Source organism: Fundulus heteroclitus, chromosome 17, assembly GCF_011125445.2.
Source record: "Fundulus heteroclitus isolate FHET01 chromosome 17, MU-UCD_Fhet_4.1, whole genome shotgun sequence".
In the NCBI taxonomy this organism is placed as follows: Eukaryota; Metazoa; Chordata; class Actinopteri; order Cyprinodontiformes; family Fundulidae; genus Fundulus; species Fundulus heteroclitus.
In genome coordinates this window covers 10,153,260-10,180,674 of record NC_046377.1, presented here as the reverse complement: position 1 = coordinate 10,180,674, position 27,415 = coordinate 10,153,260, and the positions used below count along the sequence as shown (strand labels likewise).

Genomic DNA, 27,415 nt, shown 5'->3' with positions numbered 1-27,415 from the left:
TTCATCATTATCCTGTAGGAACAAAAGTGTTCCCAGGCTAGAAGAAAAATATGGTCCATTCAGCAAGTTTTAGGGCCACCCCAGGGTTTGCTCCAAGTGTGCACAGAAAACCTACAAGAGAGGGTGCCAGTGTAGCACCCTGAATAGTAACCCGAACCACTCCAACTCCCTTGCTTGCAGAGGAGAAACCACTTTACCCCAACCTCCTGACTAGCTTACTAAGGCTGAGCCATAACACCACATGCCCCTTTTCCATTGCCATTGCCCTGCACCACTCTACTCGCCCAGCCTCTGCTCCACTGTACTCCTGTTGGTTTCCCACAGACCCAGTAAGGCCAGAGGATTGGTGTACGTCTGCTGGGGGTGGCTTTAAGCACCAGCTTTAACTAAAATGAATGTAATTTTATTTTTATAGCGCCTATTAACAACACATGTAATCTCAAATCACTTTACAAAATCAAATTCAATCAAATCATGCGGACAGATTGGTGTAAAAGTTTCCCATCTAAGGAAAGGACCTTAAGCAGTTGCTTCAGCGGTCAGTGTTTTGTGCCTTGCTGCAATTAAGCACAACTGTGACAAAAACTGTAAAGAAATCTGTGAAAAACCATAAAATAAAAACCTAAATAAATTATTACAAATCAAATAAGTAAAACAAAAAATATATATAATATATATATATATATATATATATATATATATAATAAATATATATATAATAAATATATCCAAGAATGTCTTGAATATCTTTTAGGGATAAAATAATCCACCAAGATAAATATCTGGATCACAGATCAACAGTTGAACAGTCTCTCTCTCTGTCCAGACAAATATTGGTTTATGGGGGGGGGGAGAGACTGATCTGTTCCAAACCACCTAACACCTAATTGGGCATTCACACTGCCCTACGCATATTTGGTGGAGTGTTCTTTGGGTTAGATCCAGCTGTTGCAGTGGCGCAAAGCTACAGCCAGCTCCACACTATGGACAGCGGCGTGATGCCCACTGTCAGCAGCTTTTTCTCTCAGCAGCCGCTGAAAGTGGAGCCCACTTCGCTCCTTGCCACAGCGGTTTCCTTCTGCGTGAGAGAGTAGGCTGCGGTCATTGCGGCAGCAGCAGTTGATCTACCATCTACCCTCTACTACTACTATGGCTTAATCATGAAAGATGACCTTCTCTGCCCACTCCTAAAGGCTGGTGCCAAACAAAGACCCAACACTAAGGATTGAGTGGGCCAACAATGGTTCAGTCACATCCAGATGATGGAATCTAATGAAGGTATGTGGGGAGGCCCAACTTGCAGCAGCATAGATGTCTCCCACAGAAACACCACTGAAGAGAGCCCAAGAGGTTGACATATCCTTGGTTGAATATGCTCTCAGCTGCTCTTGGGCTGGCAGCCCCAGACATACATAAGCCTCCCTGATTGTCTCCACAATCCATTGCGACAACTGCTGTCCAGATAGGAGCTTCCCTTTATGGCCAGGAGCCCAGGACACCAAAAATTGTGTCCCTCTAGGGAAAACTTTAGTCCTGTCCACATAAACACGTAACGTACGTACTGGTCATGGCATATTCAATCGTCTTTCTAATCAGCTGATGGTGGAGGATGAAAAGCCTGCAGTTCTAATGAAGAGCATCTGTAAGATGAATCAATAACTTTAGGCACAAAAGCTGGATTGGGTTGTAGTACCACCTTCCTGCCATCTGTGAAGAACTGTAAACATAAAGCATACACAGAGATGTCTTTGCTGACGTTAAGGCCAGCAGCAGGATTGTCTTCAGGGACAGAGCTCTAAGATCTGCATACTCAATTGGTTGAAACAGCAGCTCCAAAAGGGTTTGCAGGACTGCGGATAAATCCCATGAAGGGAAAAAATTTCTAGCTGCAGGACGCAGGCAATGGGCACCCTTCAAAAACCTTCCAATCAGAGGATGCCCCACAGGGGTATTTCCAAACTCCACAAGGCATGCGAAGATGGCAGCTAAATATAGTTTGATGGTGGAAAAGGCTTTTCCCTGATGTAAAAGGTCCTGTAGGAAGTACAACATATCAGGAACGGGACATTGAAATTGAATCACATTTCTGCCCTGACAGCACCTCTCAAACACGTCACACTTTCTGTCATAAGGTGAGACCAATCACTCTGAATCATTGGTTTCATTTAACGGAAGACCAAACTGATTTTAATTAATCCTTTCATGAAGGTACTTAGTATCTTTCTTCCCCTGCTCTCTGCTGGGTATGTGCAAAAAATCATCCAGATAAGCCAACACTCTGAGATCCGCTGCCTGAGTGTGGTTTAGTGTCACTTCCACACACCTGCTGAAAACTTTCCGAGGTAGTGACAGTCCGAATAGGAGTGTCTGATATTCGTAAGCTATACCCTAATAGTTGAATCTGAGAAATCTTCTGCATGCTGGATAAATGCTTATATGAAAATAAGCATCCTGCAAATCTATTGACGTGAGCCAATCGCCTGGTAGAAAAGATCGGAACAGAACATTGTGTGTGTCAGACTTCTGAACTTGTATTTCTGGAGGTGTAAATTCAGGAAACATAAATCCAGAATAGGCCGCATTGAACCCCCTTTCTTTGGGATGCGGAAATAACGGGAGTAAAAAAACAAACAAAAAAAAACTAAAAAAAAACTTTCATTTCCTCCTCCGGCACAATCCGAACTGCTCCTCATTTTAAGAGGGAAGTAATTTTGTTCTTCAATGCTTTTGCAGCCTCCCCTGCAGCTTCTGACCACACAATTCTGTGAAACTCGGTGGTTTTGCTGAAAATTGTAGCCTGTAACCCCTTGCAACCATTGGCAACACCCAGAGGTGAAAAGTGCATGTGTGCCACTCTTGCAGCTTGACGGCTAAGGGCCCTGGAGGCATGAAGTTCACAGGTGGAGCAGCTGCAAACTTTTTGTTTCTTCAACTGCGCCCTCGGCATAATGCCTGGATGTGGCCATGGTCTTTTTACTTGCAAACAGTGAAGTGGGCTTGTGAACTTTGAATGGCTTAAATCCTCTTTCCTCTGACTAACCCAATTAAGCAAACGCAATTAGGCCTTCTGAAGGGCAGAAGGGAAGAAGACTTAAGTTAAGACTCAAGTCACTGGCTTGCTTCATGGCATTGACTGCCTCTCCAAACAACCCTTTCACTCATGATGGGTTGAACAGGGAATCCATGATGGTTTGTCCTGGTCTAGCAAGCTGGACAGGTTCAGCCAAAGCAAACTTTCTTTTACCATAATGACTAAGACCATAACACGGCCACAGCCCTGGACAGCGCCTCTGGAGACATGAAGGAGGAGATCCATTACAACACAGATCTCCTCCCAAACTGAAAGGACACCCATGTCCTGAAACAGCCCTGCCTGGTGGGCTGAGAGGAGAGTTACCACATTTAAGTTGTAATGGCCTCAGCCACCGACTTGTAAAGATAAAGATGATAAACAACTGACTGGTCCACAACCAAGCCCCAGAGCCTCACCGTTGGCCATCTCGAGCCCTGAATATTTCTTGATGGGTACCCTGTGACGAAAAGGCCCATCTCAATACGTCTCCTTCATGCAAGCAGGAACAGCAGGCATAAACTGTATAGTCAGTGGCTGATGGGAGGGCAAGATCTTTCCGTCATATACCTTTTTCTTGATCGCAAGTCATGCTGCAGCCCACTTACACACTGGTCATGTCTGAAGGCACCTCTCATGGTGAGGTACCGAGCGAGGCTTGAAAGAGAACTTGTCAGCGTTCAGTGTATCCAGTGAATCCATTGCATCCATCTCCATATTACCAAGCCGGCAAATTATGGTTTATTATTGATTTGTTTTTTTTTACTTGCTCCACTAACTTTTCCTGTGCAACCTGATTAGCGGTCGGCTTACATCACAGCTCTACTCGACTGCACTCCCACAGTACTACATCCCGAGTAGGGTCTAGAAAAGCTAGCCCAGTAGGGAAAAAACTGCAGTCGAAAAGCTCGCAAACTAGGCAGAGTCGAGTAGAACCCAACACAGCAGATCCTGTGGAAAGGGGACATTAGTAAATCCTTTCAGCCAGTTGTATCTGGCATCTGACTAATTTAGTTTCCACTTTTTCGAAGTTGAGTGGCTTGCCCACAGAGGCGAGAGGAACTGAATCCCATCCCTGCTGCCTCACACTCGACTGTAAATTACTCAAATGAACAACTGAAGGATAAAACCTGAAAATGCCTACAAAACTAGATTATATCTAAAATTGAAAGCCAAAGGTATTTCAAACCAAACACTCCACTCCAGAGACACGGTAGTAAGCCCTTCTTTCAGATTGATAAAACATGTGGACTAAACAAGCATTACCTGCTCAGCAACTCTACAAAGGTAAATATGTGGTCCACTGTTTTGGAAGAAAGCCAAACTGATCATTCTGAGTCAAGAGTTTTGACAATCAGTTGAACCCATCTTTAACACCATTGAGTAGGGATGGTGAGAAGTGTAATCTTTCAGTTGGTGGAACACACTATTCTGTTTTGTAAAGATTGAGACCATCATTACCTTTCTTTTGTTTTTTGTCCCAGTCTTCCATGCGAATATAAAGACATGTCTACCATGACTGCCGCACAATGTCGTAGCCGTAGACTCTGCCTCCTCCCAAAAGGACATGGTGACCAAATGTATGAAGTGCTTCTTCCACTAACCAAAAATACCCACATTGCACTCAAGGTAAATATGAGGGGAGAATGTTTGTTCTCCAAAAGAGGCATTTGGGGCTTTTAAGAACACTTTTGAAAAATCTTGTTCACTGAGCTGAAAAATGCAGTTTTCTATCTAATGCATCTAAAACATTTCCTATCCAGCAACTGGAATATATTTGACTTCTACAGATGCATGCGCGCATACTCTAGTTAAGGCGGTTACAGTTAGAGAGTGATTGGGGTAAAATAAGGAATTCAGAAAAAAATAAAAAGCAGGGAAGAGTGGCTGCAAAAACTATTAAATCACTATCGATTCAATCACTATTGAATAGTCTTTTGGATAGACTATTGAGTCACGGGAGATAAATCTTTATATGATCTACAGCAAAATGACATACAAATAAATTTTTTTAAAACCCTTTTATCATTACTAAATCCTAGATTAACCACTTAGATAAAGCCCTCTTCAGACTACCTGAATGAGTATGAACTCATGATTGTATAAATACTGAATTGAAAAATAACATGATCATTAACTACAAGTAGCCCAATAATGAGGGATTTGAGGTTAAGTGTATATTTGACTCCTTAACGCTTTCTGCACAAAAAACAAAGCATAATTCAAAGCTGCAAGACGTACATACTGAACATAGACACATATGATTGTGTATAATGATGGATAGAAAGGGGTTTATGCATTTTCCTTACCTGGGTGCCGTTACAGACTTTTTTCCTTGCTCAAAGATGCGGTGTATCCTGTTAGTCTTTGTGAGCAGCGCAGCATAGCTGAAACACATGCCTAAGCCAAGGAAGATCCTGCGCAGCGAGCACACACCCACATCAGGTGTTGCAATCATTAGGAAAGTGATGGCGTAGCACAGGAAGATTCCAGTTAAGAGCACGTAACTCATCTCCCGGCCAGATGCTCGGACGATGGGCGTGTCGTTGTACCGCACAAAGGTGACGATGACGAAGGAGGTGGCGATAATCCCCAGCATGGAGATGAAAACAGGGACGACAGCCCATGGGGAGTGCCACTCCAGCTTGATTATAGGAATTGGAACACACCCTGTTCGGTTCTTATCTGGTCGCATCTCGTAGGGACACAGCTCGCATGTGAACTCTGAGGCCTAAAGAAGGAGCAGAAATAATGTGTTAAATCTATTTTGTTTAGTTGTTTCTGTCCTGGTTAAATCTCTAATGTCAGGAAAGTGACATTACAGTGTTGTTTGGTTTGATAACTACAACCTTGTTAGCTAGCTAGGAGCAGTGAAAGCAAACACACTAAAATTATTTTTTGTCTTTTAAACAAATATTTGCTATTTATAAACACAAATATTTTGCTGTTATGTCTATGTCTGCATGGTCCTGCCCAATTGCCACTGTTCCATAACAATGTGCATACAATGCACTTATGTTACAAAAACAGTACAGTGTTGTGAAAAGCATTTGTCTAGATGCAGATTTTGTCAGTTCATGCTTTTTGTAACATGTTTTATTTAATGATCATCAAACAAATATTAACAAAAATTTAACTTGAGTACATAAAAAAACTGATTTCAAATGAGTATTTTACCTATTAAGGGGGAAATATATCAACACCAATCTTACACTATCTGGAAAAATGAATCACCCCACTTGTATTAATATTTTGAGTTTAATTTCCCAGTCACACAGACATGATTGTTCCAAGACTGGCAGCCCCAAGAAATAATTTCAATAGACACTCACTGACAACCTAAAGTAGGCAAAAAAGATACTCAAATCAAACCCATTTCTGAGGTTTTGGAAGTCAAAGCCTCAGAAATGACAGTGACAGCCATTATCCACAAGAGAAAATATGGAAAGGTGGTGAACCTTTCTAGGACTGACTGGCTTAACTAAAATGATTCCAGGAGTACATTGATGATTTATGCATGAGGTCACAAAAGGACCCAGAAGCATTTCTAAATAACTGTAGGCCTCACATACCTGTTGTAAAGTAGGTGTTCATGATTTCACAATAAGAAAGAAACTGGACAAAATTTTTATCAATTAGAAAGTTTAAAGATGAAAACCACCACTGACCAGAAAACATTTGTCATAGCCTGGCTCACAATTCCTAGAAATGATGATAACCCAGACTGATGAAACAGAAAAGTAACTTATAGGAAAGTTTGCAACCAGTTATATCTTGTATAAAGCATTTCAAGGAAAACATCAACATACTAATAATCAAACATGGATGTGGTGGTTTAGTGGTCTTGGATAGTTTTCTAATTCAGGACCTGGATGACTTGCTATGATTATTAGAACTATAGAGTCTTCTCTTGAATATAGAAATCCTTAAGGAGAATGTCTAATCATTCAGCTTTTCAGGCTTAGGCAAATACACCAGGAATATAAACCACACCAGCAAGTCCACCTCTGAATGGTTAAAATAAAATAAACAGAAAGGTTTTTGGAATCCTTAAATACGATTGGGATGCTGTGAAATCACCTTAAAACAGACTTTTGTTTTTGCCAAGGATGGTAAAACCATTTATCGGGTTATGGGGCAATTACTTTTTCAGAGCACTTTAACTACAACACAAAAACAATTATGACATAAATGTGACATAAAAATGGTCAAACCATGGATAAATCACAACCTTTAACTAACAATACCGTGCCCATGAATAAGAACATTTCTTTTGTTGATTGTGTTTTTGGAACAAAACACAACAAACTTGAAAATATCACACCATGAACTTTTACCATTTTAAAACAGACATTAAAGATGATCCATATACTGACATAATCTGCTAAATTTGGCAAGTGGTCAACAAAAGCATCCTCTTTGAACAATTGGTATCCCCTATAGCCACCCCAGATATCTGGCAGCATATCTGAACTAATGTATGTATCTTCCATATGAGTGCAAACACATAATGAGTTGGTTTTGGGTTTAAATCATCCCAACAATTTAGATATCTGCCACACAGAGAAGAGATGCTTATTATTTAACTCTGTAGCCACTTGTCCAGGGAACCATTTGCACATCTTTGAGCATTTGCTCTATTGCAACACTTATTCACATCCACAGATCATTGATTTTACAGCCCATGAATGAATGTGTAAAATATGTACTGAGTGTTCAGTCTCATATGAGCAAGCTGCTGCTCAGACTAATATTTTTACTGCCTTTATTGCTTCCTGAGCGGGTAAACCTGCTCGTGGAATTTTCAAACATAATAAGAAGGATGATAGGATGCCAAATTGTCTCTAAGATATAATCATCACAGGAGATGTATCTTCATAATGTGTGATCAGGTCCTTTCTCTCCTCTCATATCACCCATTTCCATCTGAGTTAAGAGCATCCTTGGAGTTCTTTCTGCATATATGCATTTAAAATAAGCAACTAAAGTATTTCTTTTATGAAACTCATTTAATGTATTTAAACAAAAAGATTATAACTGAGATTATATCCGCAGAAAAACATGCAGGGTCTCCAAAATATTTAAAATAGAAAATTAGAGGGTGGTGATCCTCTTGTTCATCCAGTTTATGAGACCTACGCTATTATGATATCTACACTTCTATACATTTTTAACAAAACGTTGTGAATGAGTAAACTAAGAACACATAGGGCAATTCAGCATTACAATATGACCTATGAGTGTCAAAGTCTTAAATGATCATGGAGCAAATGTAGTCAAAACCTGATGTGCACAAGAAGCATCACTTTTTTTTAATTTTACATCACTGCATGATATTTCAGTGAGGCAAAAATCTACATACATTGAGGTTAATATGCCTACAAACAATTTGGTCAAGCCAAATCATCATGAAGACCACAGATAATGATGATCTCATAGCTCCTGATTTTAATTTATAAAATGTGTCATGATTGGTGCCACACCTGTGAATGTTTTTACAATAAAAAAACCTCTAAACATACCGCTTTCTTGTATGACACAAGAAAATCAAAGAAAAAAATAAAATAAAAACCAGGCAAGCTATCAGGAGGTGTCTGCTTTATCCTTCAGCACAAATTCCAGATACCTGAGGATGCCGACATCATTTGTTTTAGAAATATAAAATTTTCGATTCAATTCAATTTTATTTATATAGCGCCAATTCACAACACACGTCATCTCAAGACACTTTACAAAGTCAAATTCAATCAACTCATACAGATTGGTCAAAAAGTATACCAGCTAAGGAAACCCAGCAGATTGCATCAAGTCTTGACAAGCAGCATCCTCCTGAAAGAGCATAGAGCCACAGTGGACAGTCGTCTGCTTCGTTGATGGCTTTGCAGCAATCCCTCATACTAAGCATGCATGAAGCAACAGAGGAGCGGAAAACTCCCCTTTAACAGGGAGGAGTCTTTGACCATAATTTGGATTTATTTAGCATTTGAGGAAAGGGTTACAAGCCTGAAAACACCATCCCAACTGTTCAGTACAAGGATGGAGGCATCATGTAGTGTGGGTCTTTAGCTGCAGGAGGGACTAGTGTGCTTCACAAAATAGATCAGGAAGAAAAACAGTTGCAAAAATACTGAAGCAACACCTCAAGACATTAGCCAGGAATTTAAAGCTTGGGCACACAATTGACGAGGACATTACTCACACTGCCAAATTAGTGATAACATGGTTAAAGGGCAACAAAATCCGTGTTTTAGAGTGACCATCACAAATTTCTGATTTTAGTCGATTTTGTGGGCCATTTTAATAAGTTATGTTACAACAGTTTTATCACAATGAATGGGCTAAAATGCCATTCCTCACCTTTTAAACTGAATGACTCGCATCACAGCTTAAAAGACAACTTGTCCAAATACTAAAGAGATGTATATACAGTTTTAAATAAGAAATGTAAAAAAGGAAAACTCAAGAATGTACACGTCAATCGTCAAGCAGATAAAACCATCAAATTACACACACTTGTTCCAATGTTATTGAAGCTTAACGTATACTTTGTGTTAATAAGTGTTATGACAGTCAAAACTCTTATTACACAATTATCTCTCATTCTGGCATTTAGCATAGAGAAATAATTTTGATAATACTGACCTGACGCAGGGATATTTTACTCTGATTTAATGTCAATGAAAGTAAGGGGGAAAAAAAGGTTAGGGGCTTTTAGAACAGTGCATTTACACATATGGCATCAACATTATCATTGTTTGGATCAAACTACTACAGCTTGAAAGCTGGTGGTTTTCTCTACCTGATAGTGGTATCCCTCACAGCTTTCGCAGTGCCAGCAGCAAGGCACTCCTTTCACCACCTTCTTTCTTTGACCCGTACGACAAGGCAAACTGCACACAGAGGCTGGCAGGGATGGGTCACCCGTCTTCCAACGCATTGCATCCATCTAAGAAAAGCACATATGCAACATGAATTAGCTTTGTAAACAAACACACAATTTAACCCCTTCTCAATCTCCTCAGGGGAAATATTGTAGCATAAAAGTCAACATAGCTCACATTAGACTGTTAACAGTGCTTTAACCTCGTGCGTACCTGTGGCTACTGTATCTGGAGGCGGCCTAGTAGGGGAATTAGTATGAGCAGACCCCCTGACTGCATTCGGGAGAGCTTCCAAGCAGATAAAACCAGCTTCTCTGGAAGCCAGCAATCAGAACTAGCACAAATAAGCCATCTGTATTTCCCCCTGTGTTTGTGTATGTATGCATATGCTGATCCATGTGTGCATTGTATTTGTACTAGTGTCAAACTGGCATTACAGTGAATCCCTGAGCTCTCTGTCTGTCTGGTTTGTCTGTGCTTCCATGTGTTCTCTAATTTGTTGTTCTACTTGCATGGGTTCGAGGAAAATGTCTATTAGTACATTGATTCCCAAAGGTCCATTGATTGCCTTGAGTGTGTAATAAGGTGGGCCATTACAAGCACAAAAGTACACATAGAACAGAAAGCGAGCTGGTTGAGTCCATTCTTCTACTGGTGATTTTAAAAAGTACCCTCGGGTTGTTGGTGACACCAATGTAAAAGTACACACAGAGCTTTCAAAGAGACAAAATATTGATTACAAATATCTTTTTTCCCTGGTCATTATTTAGAAATCTGTGTTAATATAAAACATGAAAAAAACAACACAACAACAATTAAATAACCTTAATTTTTGATAGAAACAAATAATGCACTTCCTGATACCAAGGACTTATAAAAGGCATTGTCCACTTTTGTAACACCTTTTAACACTAGATAGCCATACATCCATCTATTGATCATCCTACAGTTATACTAGATCTGCTTGCGGCATAAACAGGTTCAGGAGTGCTAGGAGTGATTTAGAGATCCCGTTGAACGAATCCTGATCCCTGTGTACAAACCACTGATCTGCAGAACTAGACTTGTGATCAGTACTGTTCAGGTTTGGACTGAAGAACCCTGCTCAGCTTTGCAGGACTGCTTAAAACACACAGATTGGGATGTGTGTGTAAAGAGGGAGCTGATCTAGAGGATCACACATAATCTGTGTTGTCCTATATTCACTTCTCCACTGACGCTGTCCTACCCACAAAGAGCGTTTCCTAACCAGAAACCATTGGTAGACAGGTTGACTGGGATGCAGCATTTAGCTAGCAACAACAACAATCTGTTCTACAACCCACAAAAATGTGGAGAGGCATCAGGACCATCACAGACTATAAACATAGCGACTAGCAGCTCAGCAATGACCCAGTTCTCCCCAAGACCTTAAATAGCGTCTTTGCACACTTCGACTGTCAAAGCAGCATAAGGCAACAATAGAAAGCTTTTGTGTCTCACTGTAACAGTGTGCAAAGGAGAGGAAATATTTAGCATGGGTGGTGAGGATAGCAAAGGGGATAGTGGGATGCCATCTACAAGATCTGGACATGGTTTATGCATCATGAGTCCAGAAAAGGGCCAAGACCGCATTGCCACAGATCCCACCCACCCAGCAATGCGATGCTTGACCCACCTCAAACCCTTCAGAAACATTAAATAAAAATAAAATAATACACTTAAAAACAGCTTCTTTCCAAAAGCTGTGAGGGCTCTTTATTGCAAGTTCTTGTATTTCATTTGAATTATATAACATCATTGTATGTTTTATGAGGGGCTCTACATTTGGATTATCAGGGCTTTAAATTATGGTAACACACAATTATTATAGACCTAATGATTAACAATTACAATGTCTAAGTTTTGAAGGGTGGGTGAAAAATCTCACACTTTCCCAAATCAAATCTCACTTTATTTCATATTGAAATTTCAACTTCAGAGTATGACCACTTTACTTAAGCTTTAGCTACAACACTGTACATCTGGTCACAGAGTTATAAAAATGTGCACAGCTGAGACGTCGTCTTGCAACAGTCTCTTATTCACTTTTTGTGTGCCAGACCATCTACCAGCCAGGAAGCATTTTGTGTCTCTTAGTCTTCTCATCCGTCATCTAGCTTTCCTAATGAAACCCTGGGTGGATTAATAACACTCCAGCATGTCCAAGCATTTGACATATGTTCCTATTCAGATATTCATACATCATGGTCACAGAATTACAGTGTAAAGTACTGCCAAATTTCTGTCCAGTTTGGGTAAAAACACTTTCACATTTTCAGAAGCTTTTAGACAGGCAATTTTTTTCTTCATAAAAGCAATAATTGTATCCTCATTACCAAACAAAATAGATGGACCCCCTGAAAAACTACTAAGAAGAAATTGCAGTAGCTTTCAAAATCACGTGTACAAAATACTGGAGTGACTCAGTCAGTCTGGAACTCCAACCTAAAGAAGTCTTTGAATAGATGCACACCAACACTCTCTTGTGCCATCAGGATCACTCCAAACGTTCCCACCAAGACAAAACCCGAGAAACATCTACATGGAAGGTGTGCTAGCTCGGTTTGTTGGATCTCTATAAAGAAGTTTTAACACCGGACAAAGTAGTTTTTTTTTTCCAACATATACTACAAGTGATGCAGTTTGGGTGTGAATACATGAAGCATGAAGATTCAGCGTGATAACTTTAGCAGTTTTAAATTGACTTCTTTAGAAAATAATTATTACTCTGTGCTTACTTTGGCCCCAACTTATTTTGGACAGCTTCTTGGTCTGCATGGTGTGACACCCCTTGGTTAATGGTGTTGCAGCCTCTGGGGCCTTTCAGAATAGGCGAGTTTATACTGACAGATCATGTGACACTTAGATTGCACACAGGTGAACTCCATTTCTCTCATTATGTGATTTTCGAAGGTAAATAATTTTCAGTGTTTAGTTATTAAATAATTTTTATATATTTTAAAAATTTCACTTCAATTTAAACTATTTTGTACAGATCACATAACATTAGATTGAAAAGGAAATTACAGGTTGGAATGTAAAACAATAGGTAGGAAGACAAGGTGCTGGATATTTTTGGAAAAAAAAAATAACGTTAAGGAAAGGAGACCATTTTAATACTTTTCTCTTGATCTTCACAGCTTTCACTTAACTTTATTATCTGCAATTGGTTCCAATGGGGGATATTCAGACCCATGTGCTGAGAACAAATGTAGAAAATCTCACCTTTAGATGTAATTTGTTGGTCCAAGAGCCGATAACTCTGTACTCAGCAGTGGATCTGTTGGTAATCTGGTACTGGAAGATGTCATATCTTCCCGGAGCATCTCCATTCTCATTGAACATTACCGGTGTACCAGCACTTCCTGTAATAAGAGGAAAGACAACAGATTAGAAATAAAAGAGGTTCATATGTTTTATTAGAAGGCTCTCTTTTTCCATCCCTTAAATAAAATATACTCCTAAATGACATTGTTGAGCTGTGTTTCCTGAAAACAAACAGCAGAGCCAGGGTTATTTATTCTTGATATGCTCATGTGTGGCAAAGTAAACATCTTCCATGACAAAAAGTCAGGTAAATAAGCAGGCATGAATAAATTATACAAACTTTAATGTTTTTATATTGTCTTTTGTATCTGATATTTTACTCACTTTTGTTAAATATCTGTGTTTTGTAGCTAATCTACAGTTTGCTTGAACACAGTGACTGTATCTCACACAGAAAAACTAATCTGCAAGATTTATTGATTTGGTTACAAAAACTCTACGTTTCAGTTATAGCAAAATCTTCATTTAAAATCTAGCCAGCGATGCATCATGCTCACTTTAATGAACCACATATTGATTGCAGCTTCTTTCCAGCCCAAAAAAATACTTTAAAATTAAGTGTGGCGAGATGTTTCTCAGATGCACAACATTTCTGGCTATCTGATGATAACCTTTTGTGCACTTGCACCAGTTTACCTGCAATTTGCAGTGCATCGAGTGACACGCTGGAGTCCAGTGAAATGGCATATACAATCAACACCAACACACACACACACACACACACACACACGGAAATTACATTTGAGACACCACTTTGCATCGAAGGGTAATGTTGATTCAAACATTGGCATTTCTGTGTTTAAACAGCTTGTGTATTTCTTTTACACTATTGGTGTTTGACTGTTTACTGAATATAATGTATTATGGAAATGAAATCACTTACAGCACTACCACAGGAAGAACAAACCGCACAGCTAACACACAAGTTGTCTATATAGATTCATAGTCATATTTCCTGCGGCAGCATGTTTATGAGCTATGACAGCAAAGGCATAATAACCTCTAGTTTTCACTCTAAAATGCATTGTACCTGTATGTGCCTTGGTGTTTTGTAGATTGGATGTGTGCACGCATGGGTACGTTTAGATTCCCTTTCAGGTTCGGTTTTCTCCCCTCCAATAAGGCTTAACACAACCCTTTTATCATCCTATTTCTGTTGTGCTTGCTGCCTTTCCATTTTTTTAATGCAGTGCACAATCAAATTTTATTGTTGAATGTGGAATAGAATAAAAGAAATCAGATTCGGGCATGCCTGAGAAGAAAGTATACCATTATGGAAATTTCACTTGTCAGCAATAAGTCATTTAACAAAGCGGGTGAAGTTTAAATGCAAACAGTGCGAGGCTAGAAAGTGACAAAACCAAGACTGAAATAGTTCCAGAGTGTCAGATTAACTGGAAACACAACACCAGAAAAATGGGAAATAAATCCATGCAAAAAAGAACATGCTAGAAACAGATGAATAAGATAGAAGCTGAAAAAGTGGGGAGAGAAATAATTAAAGGCAGACAGCAAACCAGCTGCAAATGAAGAAAATAATAAACAGAGATGGTCTCTCAATTTCAGAAGAAATTACGAGATATATGCTAATATTGGGCGAAAGAGAGAATAAGGCAGAAAGATAATGAAACTTATTGAGAGGGTGTACAGAAGATGAATGGAGCGAGACTGAATCGATAGTGAGACAAAAGCAGACGTCTCAAGCTTTGAAGGATGCCATACATTATAAATAAGTGCCGTTGCTGGAAGAGTTAGGGCCCAACTGCAGTGTCTCTTATCCCTCCTTCTTTAATTTCCTGCCTTAAACATATTTCTTAACTTCTGATTAAGGATCAATGTTCTTATTCCTCAGGCCCTTCCCCGGCATGAATATGTGACACCAAAGATGAATTACAGCAAAGTGAAGGAAAAAAATATGGTCCCCCTGAAAACCTAGGCCAGGAAGAAAGCAGTCAACTACATTATTCATTTTGCAAATTGTGAATAGATATTGGTGCTGGAAGAAGGCTTTATTTTATTAAATACACCTACCAGGTTGAACATGACAGAGTTTGGTTCATGATAGAATTGCATAGTTGCTGCAGATTGTTCAACTCTACCGTTCCACCACATCCTAAAGATGCTGTGTTCTATTTAGAACTGCTTACCCTGCAGGTAACTAGAGTACAGTGTACTTATTCTCATGCTCAAGACACCAGTTTGGGGTAAACTGGACTATATGACATGGTGCATTATCCTACTGGAAGCAGCCATCAGACAATTAGTACACTGTGGTCACAACATGGTCAGCAACAGTATTTAGTGATGCTGAGGAATGTAAACATGGTAGATTGGCACCAGGGGGCCTAAAGTATGTCAAGAAATTATTTCCTACACCATTACACCACCACCAGCCTGAACAGTTGATCCAAGCAAGACAGATATATACTTTTATGTTTACTGCTAATTTTGACCCTGCTATCTTAATGTTGAAGCTAAAAAGAAGAGTTCAAAGATCAGATAATGTTTTTTTCAATCCGTTAATGTCCAATTTTGATAAGCTTTTAGCCCGAATTTCACATTTACTGTAAGGAGTGACATCCGGTGTGGTCTTATTTATGCCACCTGTTTCAAGGTTCCATGTGTTGTGCGTTCAGAGTTGGTATTTGACATTCCATGACAGTGAAATGTTTTTAGTTGAGCTTCTGTTGCCTTTCTTTAATCTTGAAACAGTGTGCCCATTTTTCTCTGATATTTCCAAGTCATTTTCAGCCACACAATAGTCACTCACTGGATACCTTCTCTTTTTTTGGACTACTCTCTGCAAACCTATAAGATGGTTGTAAATAAAGACAATAAAGGGTCTTTTTTATACACGTTTTATTGGAAGGGCTGATTTTTATTTTAGATTTTCTCTTTTGCTTAGAGAGCTCAGAGGAGTTTGAACTGCAGTCATATTCCAGAACTAGTTTGTTCCCCTGCTTATGAATCTGTAAGTAGGGAGGCAGGAACGGAAGAGCTCCCCTCATAGGCTGCTTTCTGGCATTTCAACTTGAAACAAAGGTAAATGTACACAAAACCAAGAGAAAAAAAATTCATAAGCAAGAGAGTGAACAAAAATGTGTTCAGCTGTTGCAATGGGATACAGAAAAATATAAATGCAACTAAAACTGAATCTCCAACTTTTTGTTCCTGTACAAGCTACTATTAGTCTACATAATATAGATACACCATGAAAGAAGGTGACATTTGTGGAACAATACTGGGCTTGTTTTTGAATGTGAAGTCGCTTTTTTGGGCTATTAGATCATTTCTCTTGGTTGCTTTATCTTTCCTGTCGCTGGGCAAAGAGTATGGATGGTCCAATTCAACAGAAAACGGCAAGAAGAATGATCTATGGTTGTCTTTGCTTGTTTTAAACTCCTCCTGCACCGACAACACATCTTCATATAGAAGACAGAAAAGTAAAACGTGTAAAGATAAGTTTGTCACCTTTCGTGCCAAAAATGCGGATGCAACAGGGTTCCATTGGGTGCACCGCCATCTATGTAGTTATAAACATTCTAAGGGATGAGAACACTTTAATTTTTCATGTAAATGTTTTTAGACTTTAGCAGAATATGCATTTATGAAACCAATATTTGATTTTTGCTAATAAAAAGCCAAATTACTTGCTCATTACTAAAACTGGCACATTGCTGAAACCTTGCAACAAAATAACTTAACATAACCCTAACATAAACCTATTGTTCACTCAATGAGTTCCCTCTGAAGAAGCCGGCTATTTTCTGCTACACTATAATCTTCTCACTCTCCAGCATTTTTAGCATATCCGGCTGTTGTGCAATCAGCCGTAGAGGATAAAGTCAGACTGTTAAAGCCACTGAGGGAGTCTCCTGGGGTCTCCTGGGGGTAGGCCCCCAGGAGACTGCCCATCACACCAGGGGGTGCCAACACTACTATGTACCAAGCCCTCTCGGATTTATCTCCCTCTTTAGCTGTGGACCCTGGAGGAGAGAGGAGTTCTACACTGGGGAGACAAGCCACCCATGTGGGCCACATGGGGCTCGGAGAATCTGAAGGGTCAACCAAGCTGAGTAAAGTTTGTTTTCTGTGAAACTAACATCAAAATCAAATAAGCGGTGGTCTGTCTAAGATGTGTAGGAGAAAGCTGACCTAGGATCAGAGCCACTATCCTGCAGGAGTGCAGAGACCCCCACGCTGTGACCCCCCTTCACAGGCTGAACGCAGACCACCAGAGATCCAGGAAGGACCCTTTTGATCCCAGGCCGGGATTCAGACCAGCCTGCCCGAACTGCTTTAATCCCTGCTGCCTTGTTGCCAAGACAAGACAAAAAGCTTCACTCTGACAAAACTCCTTCCAACCGGACCACCCCAAATCGATCGAACGGACATTGAGGACAGGAAAAGATTAGAATTGTTTGCTTTTATTGTGTTTTTACAGTTTTGTTTCAAAGTTTGACCGAATTAGGCCAAGCTAACGGAGCTAGCTATCACTAGCCTTCTCGAAACTAAGCTTTGCTGATGTGTTTGAGTGTGATTTACGATTATAACAAACTTTATTTCCATAAGGATTTCATACATAGATGGGACATTAATATTTGTGTTTCCCGGTCCGCTCATTATGACCAAATAGAGCCTAAAATTTGCATTGAAAGTCCGCTTGCATAGCGCTATTAGCTTCCCAGATAACATTAGTGCGTCGGCCCTAGAAAATGCAACTAAGTTTTTAAACAATGTTTGTCTCGTTTTGCTCTGTCATCGTTCCATAGTACATCATTAATAGGGAAGATCAATGTTGTTTTAATGATGTTTTGTGTAAATTTACATCAAGCTAATAACCAACCGCTACAGTGCTCTCTAGGACTAGTTTAATGAATGTTATAACTTAAAACTGTGTGTAATAGCTTAAGTTCATCTTCAGTACAAATGTTTAAGTGCATTCCTGCATTTTCATAGAGGGCTTTCCTTTTTTATCTCAACTTTTCAGTGCCACTTCACAAATGTGGACCTATTTAACGTTGCTCATAGAGTCCATGATTGACAGGCAATGCTCTGCGTTTGTGAAAGAATGGCATGACAGGCTAGACCCACAGTACCAGGCATCTCTCTGATAAATGCGAGGGCCAAACTGGGAGGTTTAATAGGGACGAGGCTTTTCGATTTGTGACTGCTGAGTCAAAAACATTCTGTGGTGCTTCTGTTTTCATTGGTCGAGCTTTATGGGACAAGTTTTTCAGATGTCTGCTGCTCAGTCTGCTGGTCGGCTCTGTAGCACTTGTTCATGAGTTAAAATGTTCACTCTGCCGCCGTGCGTGGAACAGAGCCTGACTGGAGCAGAGGAGAAGTGAAGGCGTTTGAGGCACTGTGCCGCCGCTAAACAGCTGTCCAGTCCTTTTAGCCTTTAGCTCAGGTGAGACGCTTCTGATGATGTCTCTTGTTCAAGAGTGGCTTGACGCAAGGAACGCGACAGCTGAAACCATGTCTTGCATACACGGTGCGTGGTGGTTCATGAAGCTCTGACTCCAGCTGCAGTCCACTCTTTGTGAATCTCCCCCACATTTTATAATGGATTTCGTTTCAAAATCCTCTCCAGGGTATGGTCATCCCTATTATCTTTTGATTCCCTTTGCCTCTCTAGTCTTGTGCTGGGACACAGAGCTCTGTGAAAAGTCAGCCTCCTTAGCAATGACATTTTGTGTCTCGCCCTCCTTGTGCAAGGTGTCAATGGTCGTCTTTTGGACGGCTGTCAAATCAGCGGTCTTCCCCATGATAGTGTCTCCTACAGAACTAGACTGAGAGACCATTTAAAGGCCTTTGTGGGTATTTTGAGTTAAATAACACCAGGTTAAATGGCACCAGGTGACTTCAATACTGGACCTTTTTCACAATATTCTAATTTTCTGAATTTAAATAAATAAACACTTGAACTATATCAGTCTGTGTACAGTGAATGCATATAATACAATATTTCAGTTTTTTAATGGAACTACTGAAAACAAATCTATTTTTCATGAAATTCTAATTATATAGCCGGCACCTGTATACAATTCAACCACTGTAATACTAACATCAGCCTTTTAATTGAATTGAATTTTAGTTCATCCTCATTTTGTCAACATTCCACACAAAAAATATAATGATGTTATATTAATGTTGATGTTAATTGATGTTACAAAAATAACATATTTGCCCTTAAATACATTTTACATCAATGTTGGTAAAAGCTCCTGTGGAAACTATGGCAAGCTTCTTGAGAAATTGGACTCAGTGCTGCTCTATTTGTGGATTTAACTGCAATATTTTTTGAAGTGACTGGTCCGTATAACTGCTTCAGGGGCTAACTAGATGCCTAACTCAGATGTATGTGAATGAGCGCAGGAGAAATGCTGTAAATTTAGCTAATTACTTTTCATGACGCTATGGCTGACACATGCGCAATAATTTACAATACAATAAAATTACAACACCAGGCTCTGCATGACAAAAACATAAAGGGATACCTCCATGCATTGCTATATTTAGTTTACATCATGTAACAACATAAAAGAGCAGCACACATTAACACCTGCTTCCAGTGACTGCATGCCATGTTTATGTGATTTTCCTCTGTCAGAAAAAAGGGAAACCCTGTTCAAGTGGGTTGAGTTATTGTTTCTGCCCTCAGGGGCTGAAGGACCAGTCTGCCACTCAACTTTCAAAGCTTATTTTGCCATATACTGGTGGAAATGAGAATCTCTTCAGTGTTCTGGTCAACAAAAGGGAGATTTTCCTTGAGAGGGAAAAAGAGTGGGGAATAATAAAAATAGACTAATATGAGATCACTCCAACAAACAGAGCCCAGACATTTATGTATATGGATTAGATTTATTAGTGTAGCTATAGGAAAAAAAAACAAATTAGGTTATCTCCATTGTTATACATGTTAACTGTTCATATTTGGTAGTAAATGTAAATGTTTTTCTCAAGCAATATATGAGAGTCAAAGATGTTTTTGAAAGACATCTCAGAAGGAAAACAATACCACACAAAATGATTCACACATCTGGAACTTTGACGTGTCCAACTGGGATTGTTTTTTCTGCAGACCAAACTGAAAGTAATTCATAATTATGATGTGGGAGGAAATTAATACACGGTTTTCCAATTTTTTTTGCAAATAAAAATCTAAGAGGTTGAAATCAACTGGGGCTTTCTAACGCATGTACTGTGACGTTTTGGCATTTGGGGCCAGTGAGGCCTGGCCCACCAAAAGTCACTCTGGAGTTCTTTCCTTGCTCAAAAGAATCAGTGGAACAAGATTAATATAGAGTAATTTTGTATAAAGACTGATTTAGTTACCAAAACATTTATGTATCAGTATCTAGGTTTTTGCTAGAGTACTGACATGCTCAGTAGGCTAAATCCTCGAGGGGCCCTGAAATTGGGGCCGGCCCATCAACGTTTGTTTAAATAATGAACATCTCAAATCACGGCACATGCTCAAGACGCTGTCAGTAGACAGCACACAGAAGTTAGGTTTGCAAGGATTGATTATCCTTGCAAGCTCATGGATTATTGGATTTTGACTGAAGAGTTATTAAAAAAAAAATTCCCAGATGAAAGATCGACATGCATGTTTTCCCTTCAAGAAATGAACAATATGAGTGAGACTTTATTGAAATTTCCTGTACAACAAAGGTTTCTTTGTGAATGACATGAAGTCTATATAAAATAGATTTTCCAGTGCGTAGGTATGTGCCCTTTTATCTGGTTCAATTAAAATTTATCAGTCAGGTTGCCTGCATCACAGAAGAATTAGTTGCTGTTAATAAGTGTTTGAGGTTTTGTGCTGCACATGACGGCACCTTGATCTAAACCACTCCATTGTAGCTCTGGTTAGATGTTTAGGGCCACTTTCCTAACCAGGCCAGCCAGATTGATAATGTGTAGCACTCAAGTTCTGCACATGATCAATCTGGGACTGCTCCATTTGAATCTGTTTGGGGAAAGGAAGGAATTTCAGCAGAACTCTCTGTGCTTATTAGGCGAAGCGACACCCAGTGTCCTCCTGAGCTGCCGTGGGTATGTTGGTTCGGCTGTGAGCTCAACTGCTCTTGCTTTCGTTGCACCGGTATGTCCCGCCTTGTATCTCCATACTGCAATGTGATTGGCCCGAACCGTTTTTGGTTCAGACACTAACGATCGAAGCCTGAGTGGTACACAGTGGATTCTCATGTGGTAATGAACGCTGCACAAACACTGCAAGAATTCATCTTGCAGGCACGTTTACTGCTTTCCTGCTGAAAACTGAACCGCCATCCTCATCTCAAACCTTCACCAGATTTTATTCCTGGATTCCCCTGTATGGTTCCATCTAAAGTCCTCCCCGAAGCACAAAGGTTACATCATTGTTTTTTCAAGGTGATGTGTAGCGTTGATTTAGGTCAGGTCTGCAGCCGTGAAATGCTCTCAGTTTACAATTACTGATTGAACAGGAAGATGTTGAAAACTTGGAACGGTGTTTTATGACCAAAGCCTCTTTTAAACCTTTCCACAAACTTTATTCCTGATCTGTCTGCTGTATCACTTGGCACCATGATGCTGTTTTCCTCACTGTTCTCTAACAAATATGTGAGACCTTCACAGAACAGCTGGATTTATACCAAGATTAAATCACACACAGGTGAACATAATAAAAGCTGACCTTTGAGGACATTTTGTTTTACTACAGTTTGTTTAGAGGTGTGAGAAATACAGGTTCTGAATAATAAACGGATCCCACACGTCTGTCTGTAAAAACTGTTGAAATTGGTGTATCATTTTTCATTCACCTAACAATTATGCACTACCTTGAGGTGGTCAAAGAAGTTAATGGGTATGGATACTGTTGCAAGGCACTGTTTAAGAATATGGATTATTTCTGTGACTCTGTTAACTCAGATAAGGGCAATAGACTTTTTGTTTAACCATAGGCTAAAATTTATTCAGTGAATCGGCTGTTGCTTTACATGGACACACATACTGAATAGTACAACGTTAAATACAATTCTGCAGGATGAATAGGCAAGAAATAGTCCCACAAGAATCCTTTTATTGTCAGTGTGTTGTGACTTCTGAATCAACTAGTGCATTTTTACAACAAACTGCTTAAGTTGGCATAACCTTGAAAAACAAATGATTCACCTGTCGCCCTGGCAACACACCTCCACCTCACCCTGGACTGATACATATTATGCAAAGGAAGATGCTGCAATGCAGAAAACATTGCTTGAAAGCACTGGTGCCTGATTACACAAAAAACATCTGCATAGACTTTTTTTTACCTCTTTACAACCACAGATATTTATATATATATATATATATATATATATATATATATATATGTGTGTGTGTGTGTGTGTGTGTGTGTGTGTGTGTGTGTGTGTGTGTGTGTGTATGTGTAGGTATATGCTTATTTGTTAGAGTAAACACAATTGTTTTTCATTGTGATGTTTCATTTCTCAAATATGTCTATCCTGCGCAACCTAGAGCGAGCTGGAGGGCTGCTATGTTGAAGCAAACAATTTCAAAAGCCAAAGGGAAGAAGATGGTGAATACATCATGCCTTAGCTTTAAACTAGCATAACATCAGCCTGTTAAATAATTCTCCAGGAATCAATTTAATAGATGGAAATTAAACCTCCACTGTTAAAAGGCTAAAACGTTTGCTCAAATGTGCAAGCTAGCATATTCCTGTGGTTGGTTTATGTTAATTCCTCACGTTTTCTCTGAGCAAGCAGCAAGGCATGCTAACAACAAAAGCTTTACTGAGACAGTAGTTCCAAGCAAGATGCTGATCCCTGCCTGCCAGAGGCACAGCTCTGAAGCTTCTGCACAGAATCAAGATTTCCCTTTGGGTAATCACAATTGAATATCTTAAGACTTGTAACGCTCTCAAGATATGCAGAAGGCTGATAGGTCCCGACCCTTTTCTTCTATGACGAAACTGAATCACTAATAACAAATGAGAGATGCCCTGTATTGTAAGGTTAAAATTAAGCAGTTCAAAAAACGTCTAAAGTAATGTTGTTGCAGTGTAGAATAAAGGAAATGACTTAATTGCACCAAATGCTTTCAGTATGAAGCCAACAGAATACCTAATCATAAAGATCAACAAAGTAAAACAAAAATGGTAAAACAAGACAGCAACACCTAAAAATACAATAATTAGCCCTTACCTTTTTAATGTATTCATATTTTTGTGATCTGTATGTATTGCCACTTAAAATAGTTTTTGAACTTCATATACTTTACACTTTAACTTGCTCTACAAATCTCATTGACTTGATGTCACAAATTAATGCTCAAAGTTCAGCTCATACAGACAATAACTGCATTAATCCTTATTCATAATTCGCCAATTAAAAACTCAGAACTGAACTTATAATCCCCATGTGGAGTACATGGAGCATTAGTTTTTCAACAAACATTTCCTCCAAAAAAACAAAAAAAAGACAGAAAGAAAAACATATTACTGGTATATCATGACATATAATTCTACTTAGTAAACCATTAGCTGAAGAAAGAAGAATCTAGCATCCATTAGCTCCTTGTGTCCTGATGCAGGTCATATTTTATATGGAATCTGTTTTTTATTATTTTTGAACAGTTCTTTGGTCGATTGTGTGTAAGCGTTTTAAACACAATCGGGCTAGACTCTGAACCGAAGTAGTACCGGACCGTACCTCTAGGTTTGAAAGGAGAAAAACGTGACAAATACATTGTTGATTAAGAGGACCGATCGTTTATAGGGAACGTTACTTCCATCCCGGTTGACAAATGATAATAATTTAGGTTGATTATACAGTAAATATCTTACTTATATCTCCTTTAACTGTTTATCTCAGTAGAAAGCAAAGTTAGAGATCAATTGAAAGCAACACAATTAGATTGGTTTTTAACCACGATCAGTTTTGAAAAACTATTTGATTGTTTGTTTAAAAAACAAACACGCTTTTTAAATGTTAGTCTCTTCTTAATAGCCTTTATGCTTACACAGTTTAAGCCCAAGGGTTCTTTCGCTTGGGTCCAGGAGGGTAGACTTAATCAAGTCGAACAAAAAAGAGGGAAGGACAGCCAAAAACTAAGAAAAAAAGGATGGAAAGATGGAAGGAGGAAGGGCAAAGAGAGATACAAGCTTGGAAGATAACAGGGATGGCACAATGACAGAAAGAAAGCAAGGACACAAGGACAGGAGTAATGCATGATACAAAGAGGGAAAAAGGGAGAAAAAAACAGGTAAGACAAGTGAGAATAAAAACTAAGAAGGTTACAGTGAAGGAATAGAGGTAGGATAAGGAAACAAGGAAGGACTGTAGATAGTTTAAGTCAGGAAATAAATATTTTTTCTATACTGCATTTTGTTTTTCCATACTTATCCAGACCAGCAAAATACTTAAATCAAACCCCCGTCTTTTACTAACCAGACTGCAGGAACCTTATTTAAAGACAAAAGCAATACACAAATACAACAAACATTGCACAAAGACAAAAAAACAAAATCTGAATATTTTGGAACAATATATATAATAAAAGAAAATCTAAAAGGCACAACGTAGAACATCTAGGCAGATGGGAGTTGAGGACCTCTGGGACAAAGAGCATGTTAGGCATTACATATCCTCCTGGTACAGGAGCAAGACATACAGTTAAAAAGAAAAAAAGTTTAAAAAAAGGGGGTAGGATGGGGTGACAGCTTAGGAGAAGAACAAGCAGAAGGGCTTCAAAAGCCTTAAGCCACATTCGGTTCAGAAACTCAAAGAGCGAACAGCAAGTTTTCAAGGCGACTAAATGTTTATAGCGAGGAGGATCCTCTGCAGCACGCATTAATAAAACATGGGCCTGTGCGTGTGTTCTGACTTTGTGCCAACAGGCTCCCATCTGTGTGCTGTGCATCCATGGCGCTAATAGGGGAGAGCGACAAAGACAGCTAAAGCAACGCCGAAAGAGAATATGAAATGACAGATGAAATGTGATAATGAAGCCTGAATTCAAGTCACAGAGACGCTGGCATTCTCGCAGCTTTCTCCAGCGGAGGAGGAAACGGAATCTGAGCAGCTGCTTAAATCCAGCCACCACTGCTTTTACTGCTATTCTTTTTATCCTCCTGTCAAATTGTTTTCATTTTGGGTTTTACATCTGAAATTTGTCTTTTTTCATTTATTCTTAGTTTTTAACAATTGCTGTAAAACTATCGGCAAGCCTCCCGTCTTCCACAACCAGGTGCCTCCCCCTCCTCTCTCCTCCTGTTCAAAGCCTCCTCATCCTCACTGCTCACTTTTCGCCTCCTAGATTTGTCTTATCACTCTGCTTACGTCTCTCAAACTACTTTCTCTTCACGGTGCATTTTGAAACCACCAGCCTTCTTTCCACCATCTTTAAGTCCTCCTCTGCAATCACTTAGTTTGTGTCTTGTCTTCGCAGAAAAAAAAACAATATAGAAACTTACGGCACACTTGCATACATTAGATATTTTCCCTATCTGTGTCACATTGCAACCCCTAAATAAAACAAGTGGCTAAAGTTAGGTCAGATTAAATGGAGAGCATTTGTGAACATCAACTTTCAGGTTTGGCCACATATCAATTCTGATGCCTGACTGGCTGCTTCACACAAGAGATAAATATATCTTCTTCTTGCTTGAATATGGACTCCGATGTCAATGTTTTTGCGCTAAAGTGCAGAAATAACGTGTTGCAATTAGTTTACCACATTGACACGTTCCCATTCTAGTGTCCCCGTATGCAAACATGTGACGCCATTAGTAAAAAAAAATAAATAAATAAAATAAATATGATATGACCCAAAAAATACCAGTAAATCCACCAAGGAACTGATAAAGAATTAAGTAATATAAGTTCTGGGCAAAGTAAGCTATATTCCCTCATTCATTCATCCATCAATTTGTTCGTCCATTTGTTTGTTGATCCACCAGTCTCTACACATCCATCCATACTTTTGTTCATTAATTCTTTTGTCCATCCATTTTTTTCGCCATCTGCCTCTTTATCCAACCATCCATCCATCCATCCATCCATCCATCCATCCATCCATCCATCCATAGTAACATTATGCCCAATGCATCAACTGTGTTAAAACATAGGTGCATGAATGAATATATAAAACGAGTCAACAGGGAGCTGTCTGGCAGCTGGATAGGAGTGTTTGTAATATTCAGTCTCTCCAGTTGACAAACTCGAATTGCCTCCAGTTATGTCTAATCACCATCAGCAACACATTCCTGACAATTAACAGATATACTGTAAGAAAAAGCTAAGAAAACAGAATGTAGTGATTTCTTGGGAGGAGCGGCAACTTGTTATTATTCCCGTCTCTCATTACCCAATCTCAATTATCTTTCCATTCCAGGTTGTTCCGAGTGTGCGGTGCAAAATATCCGAGTTATTCCTGTAAATCTGTTGTCCATGTGCTTTTATATCTATCAGAGATGATTTCTTTTAGATCTCCCAATTCAGATTGCATCCTTATATAACATTAATCTCCAAGAGTAACTCACTTCCAGAAATCAGCCCAATTCTCCTACAAGAGGTAACATAGCACTGAGAAAACAGGTCAAAGAAAGCAGCAAAAAAAGAGAGAAAAAACTATATGAGGGAATATAAAAGTGTATAAACAGCTGATAATCTGTGTATCATATCTATATAGCTAACATATTTTGATGCGACAATCTTTTACCCAACTCAGCTGTGTCTGTCACTTTTCTTTTTTGACATATTTTCAACAGCCGCTAAATATGCAGCACCAGCCTGCAGCTAATCTGAAGATCTCCTTGTGAGGTGTGAACTATGATCGATCCTTGAGTAACCAAGGCAACAATGTCGCTCAATTTGGGAATGGCTATTTATAAGACTATTTCACAGTCTGTTGCTCTACAGTAGGGGTTCATTCACAAGTTCACAAAGATCAAATGACCTATGCAAAATTCAGGAGCTACGTGCATCTCCCACTCTGAAAGCTTTGTTTATAATATTAAACATTAAGGCTTTGGATCTGACAGTTAGAAAAAAAACTTGATGGCTCAGAAGAAAGCCGCTTCTCTCTGAAGTAAAAAAACAACAACAACGATCTAGCTTGT

General features: G+C 39.2%; 1 protein-coding gene across 1 annotated transcript in view; it reads right to left on the bottom strand.

The window, feature by feature from the left end:
- Positions 1–27,415, bottom strand: part of grm8a (glutamate receptor, metabotropic 8a) — a 354,028-nt gene that overhangs the window by 35,021 nt on the left and 291,592 nt on the right. The window contains exons 9-11 of the mRNA XM_021320621.2: positions 13,198–13,337; positions 9,870–10,016; positions 5,380–5,801 (exon numbers count right to left, since the gene is read on the bottom strand). Coding sequence (XP_021176296.2) covers positions 5,380–5,801; positions 9,870–10,016; positions 13,198–13,337 — 709 coding nt within the window. The remainder of the gene's footprint in view (positions 1–5,379; positions 5,802–9,869; positions 10,017–13,197; positions 13,338–27,415) is intronic.